Below are 22,836 nucleotides of genomic sequence, written 5' to 3'. Positions count from 1 at the left end.
AATCTGAGCAAGATTTAACACTTCAGAAATTAGCAGAGGATTGTGAAAGGGCCATTACACTAAAAAGGGTTAAAAAAAAAGATAGAAGAATCCGGAGTGGCATATGTAAGAAAGGTTAGAAACCCATACACACCAACCAAGAACTATACAAATAAAAGCAGTCAAAATGGAACGAGATATTCCAAATATAATAATTATAATTATAGTAAAGAATATAACAAGTCTCTTCCTGTAAGAGATGCGCAGAAAGACATTGGGAATCAGATTGCCCTTATAAGAAGATAAAATGCTACATTTGCAACAAAGTCGGACACAAAAGCGATTATTGCAGATAGAAAGATTTCACCAGACAGAGAGTATAGCAAACAAAATCAAATGAAAAATTAGATAAAAATCGGCGAAAATACATAAAAGTGGAAATATTTAAAACGCCAATAAAATTACAACTGGATTCAGGATCCGATATTTCTCTAATAAACTTGAATACATGGAAAAAGTTGGGTAAACCAACCATGATGAAAACAAGTAAATCAGCTCGGACGGTAACTGGTGGTGAGATAAAATTTGAAGGAGAAGTTATCCTTCCGATAAAATTAAAAGGGATTACGAAGAAATTAAAAATGTTCGTATTGAAAAATAGCAAAAATCTGTTTGGAATAGATTTGATTGAGAAATTTGGACTGTGGGATAAGCCAATCAATACATTCTGTAAAAAAATAGAATGTACTACTCCAACAACAGAAAATATAAAAGAGGGCTTAAAAAATTATTCCCTGAAGTATTCATGACTAAATTAGGTCGTTGCAATAAATTTAAGGCCTCGTTTGAACTTAAAACACCAGCCCAATTTTTAGAAAAAAGCGAAACGTTCCGTTCGCTGGGTTGGAAAAGATTAATAAAGAATTAGACAGATTAGAACAGACAGGCATACTATCAAAAATAGAACACAGCGACTGGGCAGCCCCCACCGTATATGTAAAGAAAAAGAATGATGAAATCAGAGTGTGCGCAGACTTTTCGACATGTCTAAACTCCATATTACAAGATTACCATTACCCTCTACCAAGCCCAGAGGAAATATTCACAAAGTTGAATGGTGGTAATATCTTCTCCAAGATAGACTTAAGCGACGCGTATTTACAAATACCGTTCGAGGTGAATTGCTCAAAAATACTATGTATCAACACGCATAAGGGATTGTACAAATACACCCGGTTGCCCTTTGGCATCAAAGTAGCGCCTGCCATCTTTCAGCAAGTGATGGACACCATGATAAGTAGTATTGAGTGCGCATGTGCATACCTGGACGACATTGTTATCAGGAGCAAATCCCTAGAAGAACATAAGGAGCATTTAAAACAAGTATTCACTCGAATACAAGAATTCGGGTTTAAAGTAAAAGAAAATAAATGCGACTTTTGTATGAGCGAAATTAAGTATCGTGGACATATAATAACTAAACATGGGCGACGTCGAGACCCAGAAAGATCTGCGGCAATAAAAAACATGCCAGCACCTAATAACGTAACAAACTTGCAGAGTTTCTTAGGACTCGCAAATTATTACCAATCTTTTATCGAAGGGATGCATAATTTGCGAGCTCCCTTAAATGAGCTGCTAAAAAAGGACACACCTTGGAACTGGACGCAAGAATGTCAAACCGCTTTTGACAAAATAAAGAGCGCGCTAACATCTGAATTATTTCTAACTCACTATGACACAAAATTAAATATAGTCATCGCTAGTGACGCTAGTTCCTACGGCATAGGAGCATGCCTTCAACATATCATGCCTAATGGATCTAGAAAGCCGATAGCTCACGCTTCGAGAACGCTGCTTCCAGTAGTTTGGAAACACCGTTTAAAGATCATGTCACGCTGGGCTAATGGTTATCGTACTTGACTCACTGTCTTAGGTGTTGGTTTCGATCTCAGCTCGAGTATTTTTTCTTTCTTTTTTTTTACTTACAAGAAATGGACGGTTTCGAAAAAAAAAGACATAATACTCGCATACACATGTCTCAGTTTCTGTATTAATTAAAATATAATATTTATGCGTATTTTACAACCGGGCAACGCCAGGCAGCCTGCTAGTAATTTATATTCTTTCGAAATGAAGATAAAGATTTAATAACAAATAAATGACACCGAGACAAACAGAGATCATTCCATTGATATGATATTGATTATTTACACGCAAAATATGTAAATTTTCCAACAATTTATTTCATTTACTTAAATGTGAGCTTCGAAATGTCCTTCTCAAGTGATTTGTTGTGTTTTAATTGCGATGGCGGAAGGATCGGTCGAAGAACAGCTGCGGTTGATTCCGATGAATTGCGGATTAATTCTTGAGTTGAACCATTCTTTGAGATCGATCAAGTCCACTAAAGAAGAGTCGATAATGGTAGCTAAGGCGACATTTAAAGATTATCGGTGCTACTTTTCAACGATCAAATAAGTAATATTTATTTCGCTAGCTGCAATAGTTTCAAATGTTCAGGACGCCTTAGAAAATGTATTAAAGTCTAATTCGAATTATACGGATTTGAAACACATCAAATACTCTCACTTTTCATTTACCAATGTTAGCACGATACCAGCATTATATATATATATATATATATATATATATATATATATATATATATATATAAGGCTGAATGTGTGTGTATGTGTGTGTGTGTCTGATCACGAATAGGCTCCTATATGGTTGACTATTTAAAAAAAACTGATTACATAGAAGATGTATCGAGACACAGGAATGGGTATGTTTGATCTGGCAGAACAATGGTTCATTAAAATTGTGGGGTCTGCGTTCGCGCCTGGTCCACAAAGTATGGAAATAAAAAATTTAAAAATAAAAAAATCGTTTACAAGTGTTTTTGATATAAAAATATTCAGTATGGTATAATAAATTATGGGTTTATCTATTTTATTTTTACTTTCATCATATTTTGCTTTGGTTTTAATACCCCCGAATTCGAAGCTATCTCTTTACAACCCTTCCTTTTCATAACCTATCATACTTTCATAAATCAGAGTCCATTTTCTGTAGGCTGTTTTTGAACCCAGTCAACGACGGGTACTTATGCTAGAATATATATATATATATATATATATATATATATGTGTGTGTGTGTGTGTGTGTGTGTGTGTGTGTGTGTGTGTGTGTGTGTGAGAGAGAGAGAGAAAGAGAGAGGGAGAAAAATAGACGTGTTTTGTCTATTAATTCTGTTTTTGATTCTTTCCAACTTTCGAGTCACTTAAAACCTTTAACCTGATTATAACAAAGAAGGTTTTTGCGGAATTTTAAATTTTGATTTCAAATGATGCATACGGTAAAAAAAATGTGGTTAAATGATTACGTGTTAACTATTCTGCACTTTTCCAAATGGATTGTTAACTATTCTGTACTTCCAACTAACAATTTACGGGGTAAAATTCGACACACTGCTATCAAAAACTCTCTACGCCAAAATTCACATCCGAATTAACTCAAGTTCTAGTCACACTTTTGAACGATTTAGTCATATTAGAATTACATAGAAAAAAAGAACAGCCATTTTATAATTTTTTTAATTACATTTTCACCCCAAACAAGGCACATTGCCACTTTGGTGTAGGGGGCTACTATCAAGGTTAGCAACTACTGGGTCACTATGTAGGGATTTGGGCAGAAAGATGTCGGTTCACGTTGCACTTGAACTTCTGCATGTTAGTACAGTTAGGGAAGCAGGATCCTGGAATGGAATTCCAGAGTCTAGCGGTTCTGGGGAAGAAACTACTGGAGTAGAAAGATCTTTTGTATCTAGGGATCTCTACTGTGCGGGGGTGGGATTTAGCTGCCTGTCGGGTTTGTCGAAGGTGTCTGCGTCGTGGAGGCACAAGTGTCTGCAGTTCGTCAGAGCATTCACCATTAAAATACTTGTAGAACAAGCAGGGGGATGCAACGTTTCGTCGATGGGACAGAGGCTGAAGCTTAGATGCCAGTTCTGGGTCTATCAGGTTGGCGACTCTTTTTTTAACCTTTTCTAGGAGCGAGGGACTAGTAGTAGACGCACCAGCCCAGATGTGACAACAATACTCCATACATGGGCGAATGGTGGCCTTATAGAGATACAGGATACTTTCAGGTGTCAGTAGTTTTCTAACACGGTAGAGAGAGCCTACCTTTTTCGCAGCGGCCCTGGCAATGTTTTCAATGTAATTGTTCCAACTCTGAGAGCGTTAGGCCGAGGAGTTTAAAGGATGTACTTTCAGATATAGAGTCATTGGCAATTGCTATTGGTGGCAGAGAAGGTTTCTTGTAGTTATTGAAGGAAACCAGTTTAGTCTTGGCAGCATTGAATGTGACCAACCATTTATGTCCCCATTCCACTACTAATTGGAGGTCATCCTCTAGTGTTTTTGCCATTTCCTTAGATATGTGTTCATTTGGTTCCTGTCATGCCTGTTATAGAGTGTAGTTCATCAGCATATATACCCGTCTCAGAGGTAGTTTTGTCGGGGAGGTCATTAATAAATATCAGGAACAATAGAGGTCCAAGGATAGACCCCTGAGGCACTCCCGCATTTATATCACACTGTTTAGATGTTCGACTGTCGAGGACAACTTGGATTTTTCTCTTGTCTAAGAAGGATTCAATTATGCTAAGTATTCTACCAGTGATACCGTATGATTTAATTTTCCTGAGGAGGCCCTTGTGCCATACGCTGTCAAAAGCCTTAGATATATCTAGATCTACCGCTCTGCCCTCTCCCGCTTTGTACAGTGAATGGTATATACGTTCAGAGATTACAGTGAGGATGTCAGCTGTGGAACGGGCTTGTCTAAATCCATATTGTTTGTCAGTCAGAAGTTTAGCATCTGTAAGGTGCCGGACTAGAGCATAGTTAATTATGATCTCAAATATTTTGGCGAAAAGTGGGAGGAGACTAATGGGGCGATAATTTGATGGGTCAGTTCTTTCGCCAGAATTCTTGAATATTGGTACCACAGAAGCAGTTTTCCAACAGCCCGGAAAGCATGATTTATTAAGGCATTTGTTGTAGAGTTTGGAGAGAATTGGAGCTACTTCGGCTGAGCACTTTTTTAATAGCACAGCTGGGATGAGATCAGGTCCACATGCTTTAGAAGTGTCAAGATTTTTTTTGATAGCATGTACCTGAGCAGGGGCAAAAGATCGTCTAGTGTTGCGTCTATCCGCAAAGGAAAGTCAGGCAGGGAGTGGTTGGAAGGGTCCAGTGTGGAGTTCGAGTCAAACCGGCTGGCAAGCATATTAGCTTTGTCGGTTGCTGAGTAAACAACCTCGTGATTGTTGGTTAGTGGGGGAATTGTTGATTGCCCATTATTTACTACACTGTTGTAGATTTTCCAGAAGTCACGATTTCCTAATTTTTGTGTTTCGATGCGTTTTTTAGTGGTTTCAGTAAATTCTCTCTTGGCTGTTGCTATTTCTTTCTTAACGTTATTTCTAGCTTTTATGTACTTCTGTTTGTTTGAACTGGACTTATGTCGGTTAAATCTGCGGTATGCATGCTGCCTTTGAGGAATGGCAGTTGCGTAAGTCGAAGTGAACCATTGGGGAGAGTGGGGCTTGCTATAAAATTTCCGCATGGGAACATGTGCTTCCATTGCTGTTTTGAACCATTCATTGGTTTCATTTGCGCACTGTTCAGCAGAAAGAGAAAAAATATTTGCCCATGAGGCATCTCTGATAATATCTCTGATGGCTTCCCAGTCAGCCTTTTTATAATATAAAATTGAAGTTTTTTAAAACAAACAGTGTAGTGAATCAAATTTTCCATTAAAAGTCGGGTTAGAGCAACGTGTCCCGGAAGTTATGTACCAGACTGGAAGTCCCTGGTGACTTTGGTTGCAAAATGATGAAATAATAAAATCTATAAGAATATCGTATACGTTCGTCATTGATTTATTTTATTTTATCTTATTAATTTATTATTTTTTTCATTTCAGAGCCATTTTTCCATATGTCGAGCGGCTTCCATTCTTGGCATCGGAACAGAAAATCTTATTCGAATTAGCTGTGATTATCGGTGAGGAATGGACTTTCTTTCTTTTTAGATACTAACTGAAGTACCCGATATACGACAGGTTCATGCTATTTTCATAAACTAGCTGAAGCTAGCTTATTGTCGTGGTTCCGTAAGGAGCTGGAAGAAAAAGCATCAATTAGTGGAAACAAAATATATGGAACATAAAGCAAGTTCAACAAATAAAAAGTGTGGTTATACGTCAGTCCGACTGCCAAGTGCGTATGATTTGTGCATAGCTTGTGCTAACATCGAAAGACATATTCCCCCGTTATTTATAATACGAAGAGCGTTCCAAAAGTAATGCCTCCTATTTTTTATTCCGCCCGAATAGATCAAAGGGGGTTACACATTGTACTGGTATGATAAATGACATGTTTCACATCTTCATTGTAGATATTGACATGAGGTGCGTCATTAAATTTCAGATAAAAAAAAAGAATGGTGGTGACTGTGTAGAAAATAAATTCTGGGGCAGAAAAGGTCAAAAGGTCACTCGTTTTAATCGCACCATTCTCCTCTTCATAGCTCTTGAACTTTTTTAGTTAAAAAATAAGATGCTTTACTTTTGGAATGCCCCTTGTAAGTGGAAGAATTTATTATTTTCCATAGGGTGGACATACCACAATACTTATAAAATTCTCCTCAATCATCAAGGTCTTTTTTTAAGTTACCAAAAACAATTAAATTTTGTGCATTGATGAAGGCGGTACTGTAGGATTATGAATAAATGCATAACTTCTATCCCAACCATCATCAACATATCAGAGATGATTTCCAAAGCATTCGATAAACTAAATGTTTTTTTTTAATATTTAATTTGAATCAAATTCATCCCTCATGATTTGGATGTCTATCTCCTGAATTATCTCGTAGGTGGAAAATATTCTGAGCGACATCTAAATATCTGTCCAGAATGTTATCAAACCTATCAAGAATCTCGATGCCAGCAAAGTAACCGGTTCTGACACATTTTAATCAGTGTTTAAAAAGTTATATCTGGAACTAACTCCGATTCTTACAAAACTGTTCAATCGTTCCTTAAAGAAGAGATGCTTCCCAACACCTTGCAAAATATTTTGATGTTAGGACGGTATTCGCCTTGCTGTGTCCAAATATAAGAAGCTTCGCCATACGAGCAGCCCAACAGCAAATGCATCATTTTCAGCAAAATTTTCACTTTGCTTTAAAATTTTAAAGTAACTAAATAAGCCAGATAAAACAAAATCTGCATTTTTAAAAATTATTTTGTTAAAGTGCAAAGGACCGCGAGTGTTGAGATATTTAGTAAAGGGGCCATGGGTCATCAAAGGTTGAGAAACACTGCTTTAGTCTATCGTTATCAAATGACGATAGCATCCAAAAGAGGACGAAATGATGCTATTTTACTTCATTCCACTAAAACAAGGATAGAAAGAAGGTCTTGAGTTTACTTTCAACATCATCGTAACTATATTTTCACTGATTTTAGTCCTTTCCTTCTGTGGGCGATGTTTCTGACAAAGGAGATAGAATTGCTGTCTTCTATCTCGGAATCTATCCAATTCATACTTATAGTTGGCTGGGCTTCTTTTTTTTACTATAAAATAGTATTTTGAGCTCGTTTCATCAAGTGGTTTCATGTCTTGTCTGGTGTTATTCCTAAAAAAAAAGAGGAAGTAGTTAGTGGTCTTGCTCAATCAGATGCGGCTATTTTAGAATCCAAGAGAGGAAAATCATCATCACAATAAAGGGATATAATCTATTTTAAGACACAGGGTAGTAAACCTTTTCTTTTTAGTCAAAGTAGTTGATCAAATGTTAAGGCAACCGGAAAGCTATTTTTTCTAAAGAATTTACTCGTAGTCGGTGTCGGACGCCACTCTTTTATCATGTGTGAACATAATTCAACCTTAGCATTTAAACTATATCTATCTATTTATAATTAAAAGATGCGACGTTATGTTGATCTTTATGTGAGATTAAAGATTTCCCCTCTAACAATTCGAGTTCACCTTTTTACATAACGCCTTCCATTTTTTCTCCGAGAAAAGTGGTTACAAATCATTTCTTAATCTTCATAAAATTGTTACTTCTGGTATCAAGAGGAAAATTATCCTCAATACATAAGAGTACTGCGACCATTTTTTTTTCCTTTTCAATCAATTTCATCCTCCAGCTTCCAGTTTCGTCACGTAACGTCAACTTTTTCGGTTTACAACGATTTATCGAACGGAACTCTTCGAAGAAAACGAAAGTGAAATAACAAAAACTTGTTTTACATATATCATCAGAACATCACTTCTCCACTTAACACTTCTAGTGAACCCAAAACCTCACACAATAAAACATTTCCAATATCTCTAAATATTCGATCTTATTCTAATGAAACAAATGATACAGAAAATGACCAACCCCTCCCGCCACTGCTAAGATCATAGCCAAAATAATATCGACGTATTTCAAGAAAGTGATATACAGTATTATTTATCATACAGGAGAGAGAGAGAGAGAGAGAGAGAGAGAGAGAGAGAGCGAAAGAGAGAGGCAGAGAGAGAGAGAGAGAGAGAGAGGGGGAAGTAAGACAATTTTTTAACGTTTTACTTACTTGCTAAGTAGATTTATATTATAAGCACTAAATGTAAGTCTTTAAACAATAAAAAAGATATTTATCTCTTTCCATGGTCGGAAAGTTAGATTAAAGAACCAACGCCCCAGGTGAAGCGCACTCTAGCCGTTAATCATTGTCTGAGAACCACCGTCGCTATTCCTCAGGAGGAGGGATCTACAGGAAGAACTGTACGTCGTACGGTCGCAGCAGCAACAGGCTCACCCACCTCTACTTCATAGAACTGCTTAAGATCAGCAACATAGCGCAGTCAACGGTGGAAAAGCCCTTTCAAAAATGGTCTCAACTTTTGTTGATTTTAGTGTTGGGGAAAAAATGCCAAGAAGCAAAAATTCAGTAATTCTTCCAACTGATTGGGTTAAAAGCAATGAAAAAAGATATAGGATATTTGGGAGAATATTATTCTTGAAATTTAGGATTTAAAATTGATTAAGTTTTTAATGAAGCTACTTAGAGTATTAATGAAATGCATGGATTATCAGTTGAATGATGAATAATATTATCAGATGAATTACAACTGATCAATGGATAAAGAAAATTTGATTTCTTATTGTTATGGCTTGCAATAAGCCACAAAGAAAACAATAACGGAATATAGTGTTTAAACAATGTATTACTGGAACAACAACGTAAAAAGGTTACAACTGAAAAGAGTAGTAAACGTCACCGAGCAGGCAAGGGTCGCTCTGGTGTTTAATCCACACCTGGGATCAAAAGGTCTATGGTTTATGTAATGGATAGAACAGTCCATTTGGAGGGTGATTCCCCCACAACACTCTCTCCCAAGCTGATTTCCGCGGTTGTGAAAATCAGTATTTCTTCCTTTTGGGGCAGACCACCAAGGGGGCTGTGCGCTTCCTCTTTCTGCCGGAGCGTCTCGATTCTGACATCCCTTTTGGAAGGTCTATGTCAAAACAGTTATACACAGTTTCAATCGCCTCACTGCCATTCTGCGGTTGTTCTTCTTGATCCTCTTAGAAGCGTTTCCTGATTTGGTTCAGGTGCCTCTTATGTTGGAACTTTGGGCCCTGAATGATGTATGTAACATGGCCGATTCTTTGTAAGATCGTGCCTTGTTCCCAAAAAGAAACGTTATTTCTAAAATGTCTAAAATACACGTTATCTCCGCTGTTAAACCGTTTCGTTGGCATTGTAGAGGTTCTGTTGTGTACTATGTGTTTGGGTAGCAGTTTATCAAATACGGATTTTATTTTCCGTCCAAACATGATTTCTGCTGGGGATCCCGCATCTGGTTTGTTCGGGTTTCTCGTGATTCTGTAAACCTGCAGAAATTGCTGAAGGACCTTTTCTGTCGGTGTACGGGACGCCTTTTTTAATGCCCTTTTAAACGTATTGACGAAACGTTCGGCCTGGCTGTTGCTTCTGGCGTGGTACTGGCGTGTCATAATATGCTTGACTTGATACGTCTCGCAGAATTCTCTGAACTCTGTCGAGGTGAACTGTGTACCGTTGTTGCTAACCAAACAGTCTACAACCCCAAACCGAGCAAACAATTCCAATAAAAACTCTGTCGTTGTTGCCGTGGTCGTTTTTTTGCATCTTAGTACCTCTGGCCATTTAAAGTAAGAGTAAATTACACTGGTCAACACAATATTTTTGGCAGGCAAAGTAAGACTGGTTTCTGGGGTTTTCAAGGGCGCTGAATCCGAATCTGACATTAGTTTTTTTCAAATTGGCTCTAGTTTTTGAGATATTACAGGGGGGTCGTTTGTCTGAAATCACCCATTCGCCACCATAGCTAAACGTACAAAAAACGGCTAAATAGTGCATAAATGTCAGATATTGATTTTTATGATAATCTTAAACCACAAAGACAGTGTAAAATCTCAATCTAACAAGTTAAGTTAGATATAACATCATTTCATTTATCCTATAACTGAACACTTTTCATAGATTTCGAGGATATACAAAACATTTGCTAAAAATTTGCTGAATTTTAATTCTTCAAGTGAAAAAAAATATCAGCTATATATCATAAATTAATGCAAAGCATTATACACTAGATTCTTAGTTACAATGAACACACAAAACAATATTTTATTCACAAAACTAAAATTGACGTTTATACCATTTTCGCTTGTGAGAAACTTTTGGGCAGTCTCTCAAAAGGTTCCAGCAGTAGTCTGCCATCATGTGCTCATCCCATTTGCCTTGATACCTCTCTTCCATTGTTTTGATGTCTTGATGGAATCTCTCTCCCTGCTCCTCACTGTAATCACCAAGATTACCAGGAAATCTGTCGAGGTGGCTAAACAAGAAATGAACTTTAATGCTCATATTTGCCCCTAGTTTTCCGTATGCAGTAAGCATCTTAGGGACCAATTGCTTGTAATTGTCAGATTTGTGATTTCCCAAAAAGTTTGTCACTACATCTGTGAAGGACACCCAAGCATTTAACTCAACCGTGTTCATATGATCAGTGAAGTCAGAATCCCTCATGAGCGTTCGAATCTAAGGTCCATCGAAGATGCCACCTTTAGCTTTTTCGATGGAAAGACCTGGAAATTGTCTGCATATATACTTGAAGCAATCCCCATCCTTGTTCAACGCCTTAACAAACTGCTTCATGAGCCCTAGTTTTATGTGCAATGGAGGGAAGATGATTCTATCCCTGGGTACCAAAGGCTCATTGATGACGTTGGCTGTGCCGACTTCGATACTTTCTCGTTCTGGCCAGTTCTCCCTTCTCCAGTGCTGGATTCTTGTTCTGCTATCCCACAAACAAAGAAAGCAGGGATACTTTGTGTATCCACTTTGCTGACCAAGCAGAAAATTCACCATTTTCAAGTCCACACAAATCAGCCATTTATGAGTGTTGTAATTCAGCTTTTCAAGAACAAATTTGATAGCATCATACTCTTCTTTCATCTTGTTAGAATGGCCAATTGGTACAGGAGCAAACTTATTGCCATTGTGCAAAAGTACAATTTTTAGACTTGCTTTCGAGCTATCTATGAAGAGACGCCAATCTGCTGGGTCATATGATGAGATCCCCATGCAGTTAAGAAGTGCAGAAACGTCATTACAAAAGACCAGGTCGTCTTCTTTAGAAAAGAAACGAAGCAAGCTGCCTTCCCTTGTCCTACAGTATGTTACATTTGTGCCAGAATCAAGAATGTTTTTCTCTTGGAGTCGTGATGCAAGAACTTCAGACTGCTCCTTCGACAAACAAAGGTCTCGCACTAGGTCATTAAGTTCAGATTGATTGAAAAGCTGAGGGCCATTTGAGGGTTCTTCATAGTCACTACAGCTATCATCACTTGATATTGAAAGATCAGTTGGACTCTCTTCGGTTTCATCGATTTCAGGCAAACTGGTGAAAACAGGCACAGGTAGATCCTCAGAGTGCGCAACAGGACGGATAGCAGAATCCAGGCTCGGATACTGCCAATTTGCTTTCTTGTGCTTGTTAAACCCCGTCATGTCATTGAGACAGAAGTAGCAGTCATCAAAATGATTGTTGCTCTTGACAAAGTCTGTAATATTACTCTTTTGTCTGTGGACAGTATATGATGGCACAACAAAAGAGTAATATTACAGACTTTGTCAAGAGGGCGTACAAAGCATACTTCGATATGATACTTGGTGACCAAGACAAGTCTTGGGCCCCACATATGGTGTGCAAAACCTGTGTAGAAAGTCTCCGCGGTTGGACCAACGGTAAGCTGAAGTTGAAGTTTGCTGTACTAATGGTGTGGAGAGAGCCCAACAATCATTTTGATGACTGCTACTTCTGTCTCAATGACATGACGGGGTTTAACAAGCACAAGAAAGCAAATTGGCAGTATCCGAGCCTGGATTCTGCTATCCGTCCTGTTGCGCACTCTGAGGATCTACCTGTGCCTGTTTTCACCAGTTTGCCTGAAATCGATGAAACCATATTGACTAGCGTCGCTAGCTACTATTATGTCTAACTGCGGGTTGAAATGCGCTAGGAATAGTTTGGAAGTCAGGATTCTTTTTATTTCTTGGAATGTGTCTGGTAATCTTCTGTCCACTCCCAAGCCTTATCCTTTTTCAGCAATTCATTAAGTGGTGCGCGCAATTTGTGCATATTTAGAATGAACCTCTGGTAATAATTTGCCAAACCTAAAAAACTCTGCAATTAAGTTATGTTTACTGGTGCCGGCATTTCTTTAATAGCGGTCGCCCTATCTGGGTCTGGGCGTCTGCCATCTTTATCGATTATTTGACCCAGGTATTTAATTGTTTGTAAAAAGAACTCGCATTTATCTGCTTTCATCTTAGATCCATAATCTTGTATTCGACTGAATACTTGTCTGATATGTTTTTCATGTTCCTCTTTGCTTTTGCTCGCTATGATAATGTCATCAAGATATGCGATTGCAGTGTCCAAGCCGGACAGCATAGTATCCATTACTTGCTGGAATATTGCGGATGCCACCTTGATACCAAACGCGAGTCTTTCGTATATGTACAAACCCCGATGACTGTTAATACAGAGGGGGTTAGAGCTTGTGTCGTTTACAGGAATCTGTAGGTAAGCGTTGCTTAGATCGATCTTAGAAAAAAACTTGCCGATCTTAGAAAAAAACTTCGTGAACACTTCTTCTGGACTAGGTAATGGATAGTGAAAATCTTCTAAGGACCCGTTGAGTCCGGTCGCGAAGTCGGCGCAAACGCGATTTCCCGGGCCATTTTCTTTACGTAAACTGCCGGAGCATCCCACTCACTATATTCAATTTTAGCCAGTATACCGATGCTTTCTAATCTGTCTAGTTCTTGATTTATTTCGTTCAGGGAAGCGAACGGGACATTACGTTTCTTTTTAAACACAGGTTGTGTGCCAGATTTCAACTTAAAATTTGCGACCATTTTAGTACATTTCCCCAGACCAGGAGTAAATACGTTTGTGAATTCTTTTTTCAAACAAGTTATAAGTTTCTCCGTTTCTGTTGGGCGGGTATCTATTTTCTTGCAGAATGTGGATATAGGAAGATCCCAGAGACGAAACTCCTCATGCTGTCAGAACCGAACAGGTTCTCACTATCTTTTAGCACATACAATCTTAGTTTTTAAGTTTTCCCCCGTAAAGTGACGTTTGTAATTAATTCATCTTCAAAATGAATTTTTGTACCATTAACGGCCGTCGCCGTTCTGTTAGTTTTTAACATAGTCGGCTTTCGTAATATTTTCCACGTTTTGAGATTTATTATTGATGTTAAATGGGCTGGTTAACAGCAAAACAAAATAAACCAAATACAATACGCGAAAGTCCAGCTAGAATTCGTCACTGACAACTTCTCTCTCGACTTCCAGCACGTCTTTCCCTACTGTCTCTGCCAACAGATATTTTATCAGAAAACTGACCCCATTCCATTTGCATACATGTTAAGTGGAAGATGAGATCTCGTGAGATTCCACGAGACTACACCTTATAAATCCATGGCTGCCATCTTTAATTTCTCTTTCTCTCAGATCCGATCCGCACGACACACACACACCGGGGCGCTTTCCTCTTTGATTATTACATTCAACTCTACACTCCCCCCAGTCTCCAGACCACACATGTGGCATGGTGGACGCGGTCGTTTGTTGCAGGCATTCCTACGAAGGGGGATTGGCTGGACTACTTCATCTTCATTGGAGCTCTCAGAAAATGTGTCGGAACCATTAGCATCAGCGTTAGGGCGTACAGTCATACCATCAGGCTGGACTTCTTCATCTTCGTCTCAGAAGGGGTGCTGAAACTATCGCCATCAGTGTTGGGGTCACAGTTGTACCACGAGGAATAGGACGGATCCACAGGTCATCATTGGATGATTCACCATCACTGCTACTCGCCAACTGGTTCGTATTCAGGGCCGGATATCCTTCACATGGCATGGAGTACCATTGACTAGCATGAATTGCTCACTGATGATGCCAGTGATTCGCCCTCTTTGAAAGCTGCTGGTGCATCGATTATTGGGAGGCTTCATCCAAACAGTGTCCCCTAACTTATACTGCGCTCGGGTTTCCTGCCGATTAGGCAGACAGGCGTCAATGTCCTTGATGCGCACTCGATAGCAATGGATCGCATTGGTGGGTGCGCTTGCAGCAGTTATGCCATCCTTTGGCGTTGCATTATATCTATAGACCGCCTCTGTGATCGTGCATTGTTTTCTTGCTGCGATCCTCTTTAAGCTTCGATGGCACCGCTCTGCTATGCCATTGCCACCTGGTACATATGCACATCTGTGTCTGAGCTGGATCACACACTCATCTACGAAATGTTTGAACTCCTCACTGTAGGAGGCCGTGTCATTGTCTGTGAGGATCTCTTCAAACGGTCCCCTTTCATAAAATATGGACTCCAATTCACGAATTACACTGGAGGAATCCTGTCTTATATATGGCGCCAGATTGCAAACCTTGTCGGTCCACAATCGATCAGGGTGAGGAAGTGCTGGCTGCCGTAGTGGGTTATGTCCATACCTAGTCGGCTCCAAGTTGTGCTTACTCCCAGCTGATCTTTCCGCCATCTGGCCGGGGTGGGGTCGACTGACTGACATGTTTGGCATTCCCTGACTACCGCTTTCACTGCACTTTTGGACACCGACGAATTGGACAACTGCATAAAATAACCTGTCCGTCTCACTCCGGGGTGTCCACTAAGGTGGTGTATCTTCCTGATTTCATCCGCCACCTCAATAGAGGCGGCACATAATGGTACTGGCTCGGCTTTCTTCTTCATGGTGTCATACCATCTCTATGGCACCCGAGTGAGCCTATCAGCAAGATTGCAATTTGAAGTGACCAGTATCGCATCCACAGACAGGTTGTACTCTGTTACCAGCTTTTTACGGTCTCCAACCTCCGTCTGATCAGCATCTCGCTGGCTGCCTTAGTTCGCACCCTGGTCTTGCCTGTCAGTGTGTCTGATATCCAGTGGTACACATATAGTGAATCTGTGTGTGTGCGTAATTTCCTGACTTTCCACTGGAATGCCAGGTTGATACCTTTTATCACCGCATCGAGCTCTGCCAGGTTGATATAAGCAGCGTCACTCGCTGGTCGCAACCAGCAAGCGTCCTCAATCGCAACACTATTCTTTTTTAACAGCACACAAATTGCCAGAGATCTCGCATCTACCCACACATTCAGTTTGTCTCCCTGCACGCACCAGTCTCCTTTGGCGGGATCATCCTGCTTTACCCTTGCGATGGTCTCCTTCGCCATGCAAACCAACAGATCGTTGGCTGTTTCATCATCCCAGCCTTTGGTGACTGCGCTTGCCATTTTTTATGATGCTTGTCGCCACGCGAGTCCATCCACACACTGGTAGGTGCCCCACAAGTTTTCCACACAGGGAGAATACTGCTCGCCTCGTGAAGACATGGGACAGTTCAGGAACTTCAGTTCATTCCAAAGTTCCTCGCTCTTGTCGAACGTTCAGGCCCAAGACAGGAACGCCATTCACCAAACGTTCTGGATCCTTGCACGTCAAACCAAACTCAGCCAGTTTGACCCTCACACGTGACGATGACACAATGTCTTCATTCACATATAAGGTTCGCCAATGTCCCATCTTTTATTTTCTCTTCCTGTGACAACACAGTGTTAATAATGGTCTTCATTATTTGGTGTGCTACGTTCAGCCCAAAGCCTAGTCTGGTACATCCTACTAGCAAACACTACCGTCTGAAATGGCCACATTGTTTCACTGATTCGGACCTGTAGGTATGCTTTTCTTAGATCAAGCAGGGACACATTGGAACCCTGCTGGCACCACTCTCGTAACTTGCTGGCACAAACGTCAGCATCTGCTGTGAATGCATCAACATACGTGTTCAGTTCACGATAGTCCATCACTGGCCTTACCTTTGCTTTGTTGTGCTGAGCGACCGCCATCAGCGGAATCAGGTCTTTGGGAGGTCCAAGTTTCTCATAGGGGTAGACAATCAACCAGCCATTCTTGATCCAATCACGAAGTTCCTCTTCATATGCAGGCCTCATTTGGTCGGGCACATGGTACTCTGTTACCTCATTTCGCAGTTTGGCTGATTCCTGGTTTTCCGACCACTTCCACTCGGCTGTCCAAGCCTTCTGCTGCTGGTCAAACTCCACAATAAAGTCTGGCTGATCAATCTTCAAAGCCGCACACACTGAAACCTTCTCCTGAAACTATATCGCCCCGTCTGTGTTATGTGAGAACCACCTAGGACTGATGGCATCATAGCTGAGTGGTTTCTCGAGTACTACCAGCGCTTCGATGTTAGCTGAATTTCCAGTTTTAGTGGGAATGTTCACAGTGCCCACCCCGCAACATGTCCGCGTTACTCCACTGAGAGTGGTTAATCCTGTAGTCTTCTTCTTCGAAGTGCGGCAGAAGCCCGCACTCACTACGGTGCGAGAGCACCTAGAGTCGAAGAGTGCTGAGCACAATGTCTCATTGACATAGACCTCAATGGTCGGAAGCGCCTCGTCTAATTTTTGTTTTGGAGAAGAGGTCGACGCTGGCACCTTGTCCCCGACCTGGCATTAGTTGCTTAGCTCCGGTTGGGAGCCCTGCCAAAAATTTGCATGCCAAGGCTCGCTCAGGCAGCCCACCAAACAACACCGTCAATTTCGTCAGCTCGGCCAAATAAACGTCGACAGTTTCACCGGGATGCAAGGTTATTGCCTCAAATTGCTCCCAAGCAGTGACGGAGTCGCTAGCAAACGCCTTGTATAATGCCGCCTTGATCCTGTCATAATCCTGTTTTTCCTCAGGACTAAGTTGTTGATATACTGCAAAAGCCCCGCCGGAAAGACGTAGAGGAATCAAATGTTCAATGTTCTTCACACTAAATAACAGGCAATGTAGTTCCACCTTCTCCACCCAATAAAGTACCGGGGTCGAGCCGTCGAATTCCGGTATTAATTTAAGGTCGAATTTGTCCTCCATTATGCCGAAATAGCTTGATGTTAAATGGGCTGGTAAACAGCAAAACAAAATAAACCAAATTTAATTTCTCTTTCTCTCAGATCCGATCCGCACGACACACACACACACACACACACACACACACACACACACACACACACACACACACACACACACACACACACACGGGGGCGCTTTCCTCTTTGATTATTACGTTCAACTCTTGCGTACATTTTCATCTACGACGTCCTTAGTTCTGGTTTGATGTACACGGCTTCTATTTAGAGTTTTCCTACAGTGCGAACTATTATGGCCGATCTTATTGCATAAATGGCATCTTTTTGTTAAAACTGGGCAATCCCTTACCCAATATATTCCACCAAATCTGAAACTAGCGCTCGGTGCTTTTAGTTTTTCTGAGTTTCGGTGGTTAGTGTCTATGTGCCATTTCGACGGCTTTTTCTTAGTTACTTTTTTTTATATTCGCGATGCCTGCTTCGATATTTCTTGCATCTTTTTTTTATAATTTCAACTTTTTGACAATCCTCAGTCAATTTTTGAAGTGTTAAGTTCGGTTCATTTTCTAATTTTGTAAGGTCTCTGCGCCTGATTTCCGCATCTTTTCCCGAGGTTAACCCTTGCGCAAATACAAGACATTTAAAATTGTCTGCTGTTAGTTCAGACAACTTAAAGTCATCAGTGTTTGTTCACTACAGCTGCGTAGGTGGCAAAATCGTCATTATCGTTTTTTACCACATTCAAACATCTCCAACGCTTATGGGAAAAAGACGTTTTCGGCGAGAAAAATTCTGTTAACAAATTGAATGATAAATCTGCTGTTTTCCGATACAAATCCACGAATTTATCATGCTCAGCCGTTTCCAATTTTCGTAGTAGAAGTCTGGTTTTCTTTTGATCAGACCAGTTGCTGCAGTCAATATTAAAAAAATCTTCATAACACCGAAAATACGCTGCAAATGATTTTTCCTCTTCCTCGTATTTAAAATTGTCTATCGCGGTCCATATTGTATTCTGAGAAAAAGCTGGATTGCTTTCTGCGTTCGCATTATTTTTTAACAATTTCTGTTAGTAATTACTCTGTTCGTCATTGACGTTCGGCTAACTGTTTTTGAACTTCCTTTCACTGTTTCTCGGTTCGTATTTGACATTCCGCTAACTGTTTTTGCAATTCCTTTTGCTGTTCCTCGAATCGTATTTGGCGTTCAGTCCAGTGATTTTCGGATTATGACTGACGCTTTGCGGCATCGATATGCAACTTGGTCAAATGTTCCAACGCTACTTTCAATTCATCCATTTTGCTTTGTCAGCATTAGCAATTTCAAAACGTTCGCTGAATTTTACAAAACCGTTTCATTCTTTCTTATTTCTTCTTCCAGACAATAAAACGAACAGAATAAAAACACAAATATATAAAAAGTTCATTGTCTAAACAAGAAAAAAAATCAAGTGTATATTTTTCTCCCGTATCATTGAAAGGCTGAGCGTCTCACATGTGCATTGCATGAAAACTAAAAATATACATTGGGCATTTCTTCTAAACGTTAAGTTAAAGAATATGTTTATTCAACCATCACACTTGAGTGAAAGACAAAGGAGATAATTCGATTGGCTTTTCTTTGTATTTTCAGGGGGAAGATGAACGTTGCTGAACTTGAGGCACAAGTGATTGCGGCTGAGAAAGCAGGGAAGTTACCATTCTTTGTTAATGCCACCGTTGGAACGACCATCCTTGGAGCATTCGACCCATTACCAGAAATTGCAGACATTTGCGAACGGCATAAACTTTGGCTTCATGTAGACGTAAGTTACACTTTCAATATTTGCTCCATATCTTATACCTATATATATACATATATATATATATATATATATATATATATATATATATATATATATATATATATATATTCACTCAAGCCAAAGATCTTGGAGTGATTGGGCATTCTACATACTCACCCTCTGAACACTGCACCAACAAAGCCAGGGGTGTCCTTTTCCTCGTGCGCCGCCCCTTTGATCGTCTCACTCCTTCCATCTTTCTTCCCCTCTACACCTCTCTGGTGTGCCCTATTCTCGGATACAGTATTCATGCCACATCCCTCTATTACGTGAAGAATGTCCAGCGTCTCGAATGAGTCCAGTGCCTGGCGACGAGAATAGTGGCTGGCCTCAGAGCTCTATCCTATGAGCAACGTTTAAAGGCTCTAAATCTTTTTTCCCTTGAGCGTAAGAAGCTTCAAAGTGACCTCTCATCCGCGCCTACATCTTCCGTGATCGGTGCGGCTTGGAGTGGGACCTTTTCTCTACCCCTGCCCCGGATTACGGGCTCCGTATGTACGCGAAGAAGGTCTATCTTCGACTGTACTTTTTTACTTTTTTTCTGTTGTTTTTCTTCAAATTATATCTGCACTATAAATTAAACTGAAAAATGCTTTTTCTTAGCAGTATGCATTATTTCTTAACCAGTCTAAACTTAGTACCTAAGCCAAATTGTATTACTCTTAACCAATTAAATGGGTTCTTCCAAACTAAATTAATACAAAAAAATCCGACCTCAAAAATTGAAAGTTCCATTACGGTATCTTATAAGGTAAAACATAAATGCTCAAATCATTCTCTATGGAGGATAGATAAAGCCAAAAAATATCTACGCATAATTATGGGAGGGGAGACTATTTTCAAATATCCTCCTAAACTGGGAATGGAGTAACCGACTTATATTAAGTAGATATTAATGAGTCCTTACATTTTTTTAAATGGAGAGTAGATAATACACTGTGGTTGTGTTATCGGCAGCTCCAGTAACTCTCGCTTCTCCTTTTTTGTTCCTCAGTCCTCATTTCCAATGAGTGATTTTTCTGACAAAGGGTGAAGAAAAAGCTGCTCTTCAGGTCGGTAATACTTCGTAAATAGTAGCCTGAGATGTAGGAATTTTTTTCTGTTTCTATGTCTATCCTTGTGGCCACGTCACTAGTAAGGGTGCTGGAGGTAAACGTTTCATCTGGGCTGATGTTACCCGCCTGATAGTCAGGGACCCGAACCTTGGTTAACCACTAAGGAGGCTGTCTTATCAGCAGGTGTAAAGTACTGGGATTGCTGTATTGCCATTTGGTGAATGGATTCTGAACCATGCAGCAGTTTCTAGTGGGGCCTCTCGATGCCATACTAGTGGGTAATTGTTACGGCTTTACCTTACCATGTGCTACAAAAATAATTCCTGTCTTATTCTCTCTTACTTTGCCTCTCTGTCCTGCTCTAACCAAGTCTATCGACCTGTTCTACAAACCCCAAAAACTCAACATGAAATATCTCACCCCCCCCAAAAAAACACGAATAAACCTAGAATCCCATCCTCCAACGTAGACCCCTACTACCATGTCTCCTTCTCCAACATCAGAGGTCAACTTTCCAACCTTCCAGAGGTTGAAACACAATTACAGGAGACGAAACCGGACTTAACTCTTTCTAAGTGAAACTGGCATAGGGCCGACCACTTTCCTAGATGAGTTCATAATAAAATCACCATGGACATGGAATATGCGCCTACATTAAAGATGGCTTTCTGTGTCTTTCAGAGAAGACCTTAATTTACTTTATAAGTGCTTCCGGGTTGCACTTGCATAGACCACCGCATTTATATTTGCCTCTATCGCCCCCGCAACAGCGGGGTTACTGCCTTTAAGAGTATATCTGAGAAAATTGACCTAATTCTGTCTGGTCATCCTTCGGCTAACATTCACATTTGCGGTGACTTCAATGTCCATGTTGTGGAATGGCTGACCCACTCAAATAAGACAGATGATGAGGGGAGGTTCTGTCATGATTTTACCATTGCCTATGACCTCACTCAGATTGTTCACGAACCCACCCTTGTTCCCGATACTACCGGTCAGTGTGCAAGCCTTCTAGACCTTTTTCTCACAACTTCCCCTAAGCTATGTTCATGTTCCGTTCTATCTCCCCTGGGATCCTCCGACCACACAGTTGTATCAGTTAAGATAAAAATTAAATGCAATAAGTCTTCAGATGTACCTCTCCACTGTACTGCATATCGATACTCTATGGCTGACTGGGATAGCTTCCATACATTCATATCTGATCTACCTCTGCATTCCATGTTTAAAAAGGAAGTGTCCTCTATAGTATCAGACCTGACCGAATGGTTAATTGTAGGAATAGACCGATTCGTACCATCCAAAACATTCCAACAAAAACCTAACAGCCAGCCATGCTTCTCCCAGAATGTGCTGCTGCCATTGCGCACAGAAATTACTTGTGTGTCATGAGTAAGTTACTAGAATCTGCGTTAAATAAAGAAGTAGTCAACCACCTCAGCAGAAATAACCTCCTTAGTGACATGCAATATGGTTTCCGTTCTGCTAGATCTACAGCTGATGTGCTAACAGTTATATCCCATAGGATTAGTGAATATCTCGAAAAAGGCTTCCTTTCTAGGGCAATTGCTCTTGACATATCAAGGGCCTTCGATAAGGTATGGCATAAGGGTCTACTACACAAGATTTCCAACTACGGTATAACTGGAAATGTTTTCTCAATAATTAAATCATTTCTCTCTGATAGGCCCATAAGAATAGTGGTTGATGGGCAGCAATCAGAGGCCCACAGTATTAATGCTGGAGTCACCAATGGGTCCATCCTGAGCCCAACTCTCTTCCTGACCTACACCACTAATCTCCCAAAACACATACTTAAATCATTCGTTGATATCTATGCTGATGACACGACCATCTATGACAACACATCAAAGGCCGTAAATGACAAAGCTCTCTCTGATTCCCTCTCCTCTGATCTTGAGCACGTGGTACAGTGGGTGAAAAGGTGGCTGGTTACTTTTAATGCATCTAAAACCAAGCTCCTATCTTTGCATCATTAACGCTCTGTTTCTCATCTAGCATCAATTGAAATGGATGGCTCTCGTCTTGGGGGGGGGGCTTCATGTTTTGACAAGCTCCTGGGTTTGACCTTTACTCCTGATCTGAAATGGAACACGTATATCAAGTCTGTTGCCCGGGCCGCTGGGAAAATGGTGGGATCCTTCTACCGCTACAGGAGATATCTCACTACTGATGCAGTTCTCTATCTGTATAAAAGCCAAGCACGTTCCAAGGATGCGGTACTGCTGCCACATCTGGGTTTGAGCTTCTTGACAAATTACAAAATAGACTTCGTAGCTTAGTAGGGGATGCCTTTTCTCTTCCCTGCAACCTCTCTCCCACAGAGGAGACGTTACGAGCCTGTTT

The 22,836-nt window shown here is 40.4% G+C and overlaps 1 protein-coding gene across 2 annotated transcripts in view; it reads left to right on the top strand.

Annotated features, from left to right (window-relative positions):
• LOC145284925 (glutamate decarboxylase 1-like) overlaps positions 1 to 22,836 on the top strand; it is a 287,476-nt gene that overhangs the window by 156,770 nt on the left and 107,870 nt on the right. For both annotated transcript variants that reach the window (XM_080134020.1, XM_080134019.1), the window contains exons 6-7: positions 5,980 to 6,059; positions 19,204 to 19,375. In XM_080134020.1, the coding sequence (XP_079990146.1) occupies positions 5,980 to 6,059; positions 19,204 to 19,375 (252 nt within the window). The remainder of the gene's footprint in view (positions 1 to 5,979; positions 6,060 to 19,203; positions 19,376 to 22,836) is intronic.

This window comes from Euprymna scolopes, chromosome 9 (genome assembly GCF_053919585.1).
Source record: "Euprymna scolopes isolate OS-2025 chromosome 9, ASM5391958v1, whole genome shotgun sequence".
Lineage (NCBI taxonomy): Eukaryota > Metazoa > Mollusca > Cephalopoda > Sepiida > Sepiolidae > Euprymna > Euprymna scolopes.
The sequence above is the reverse complement of the archived record's forward strand: the minus strand, read 5'-3'. Positions and strand labels throughout refer to the sequence as shown.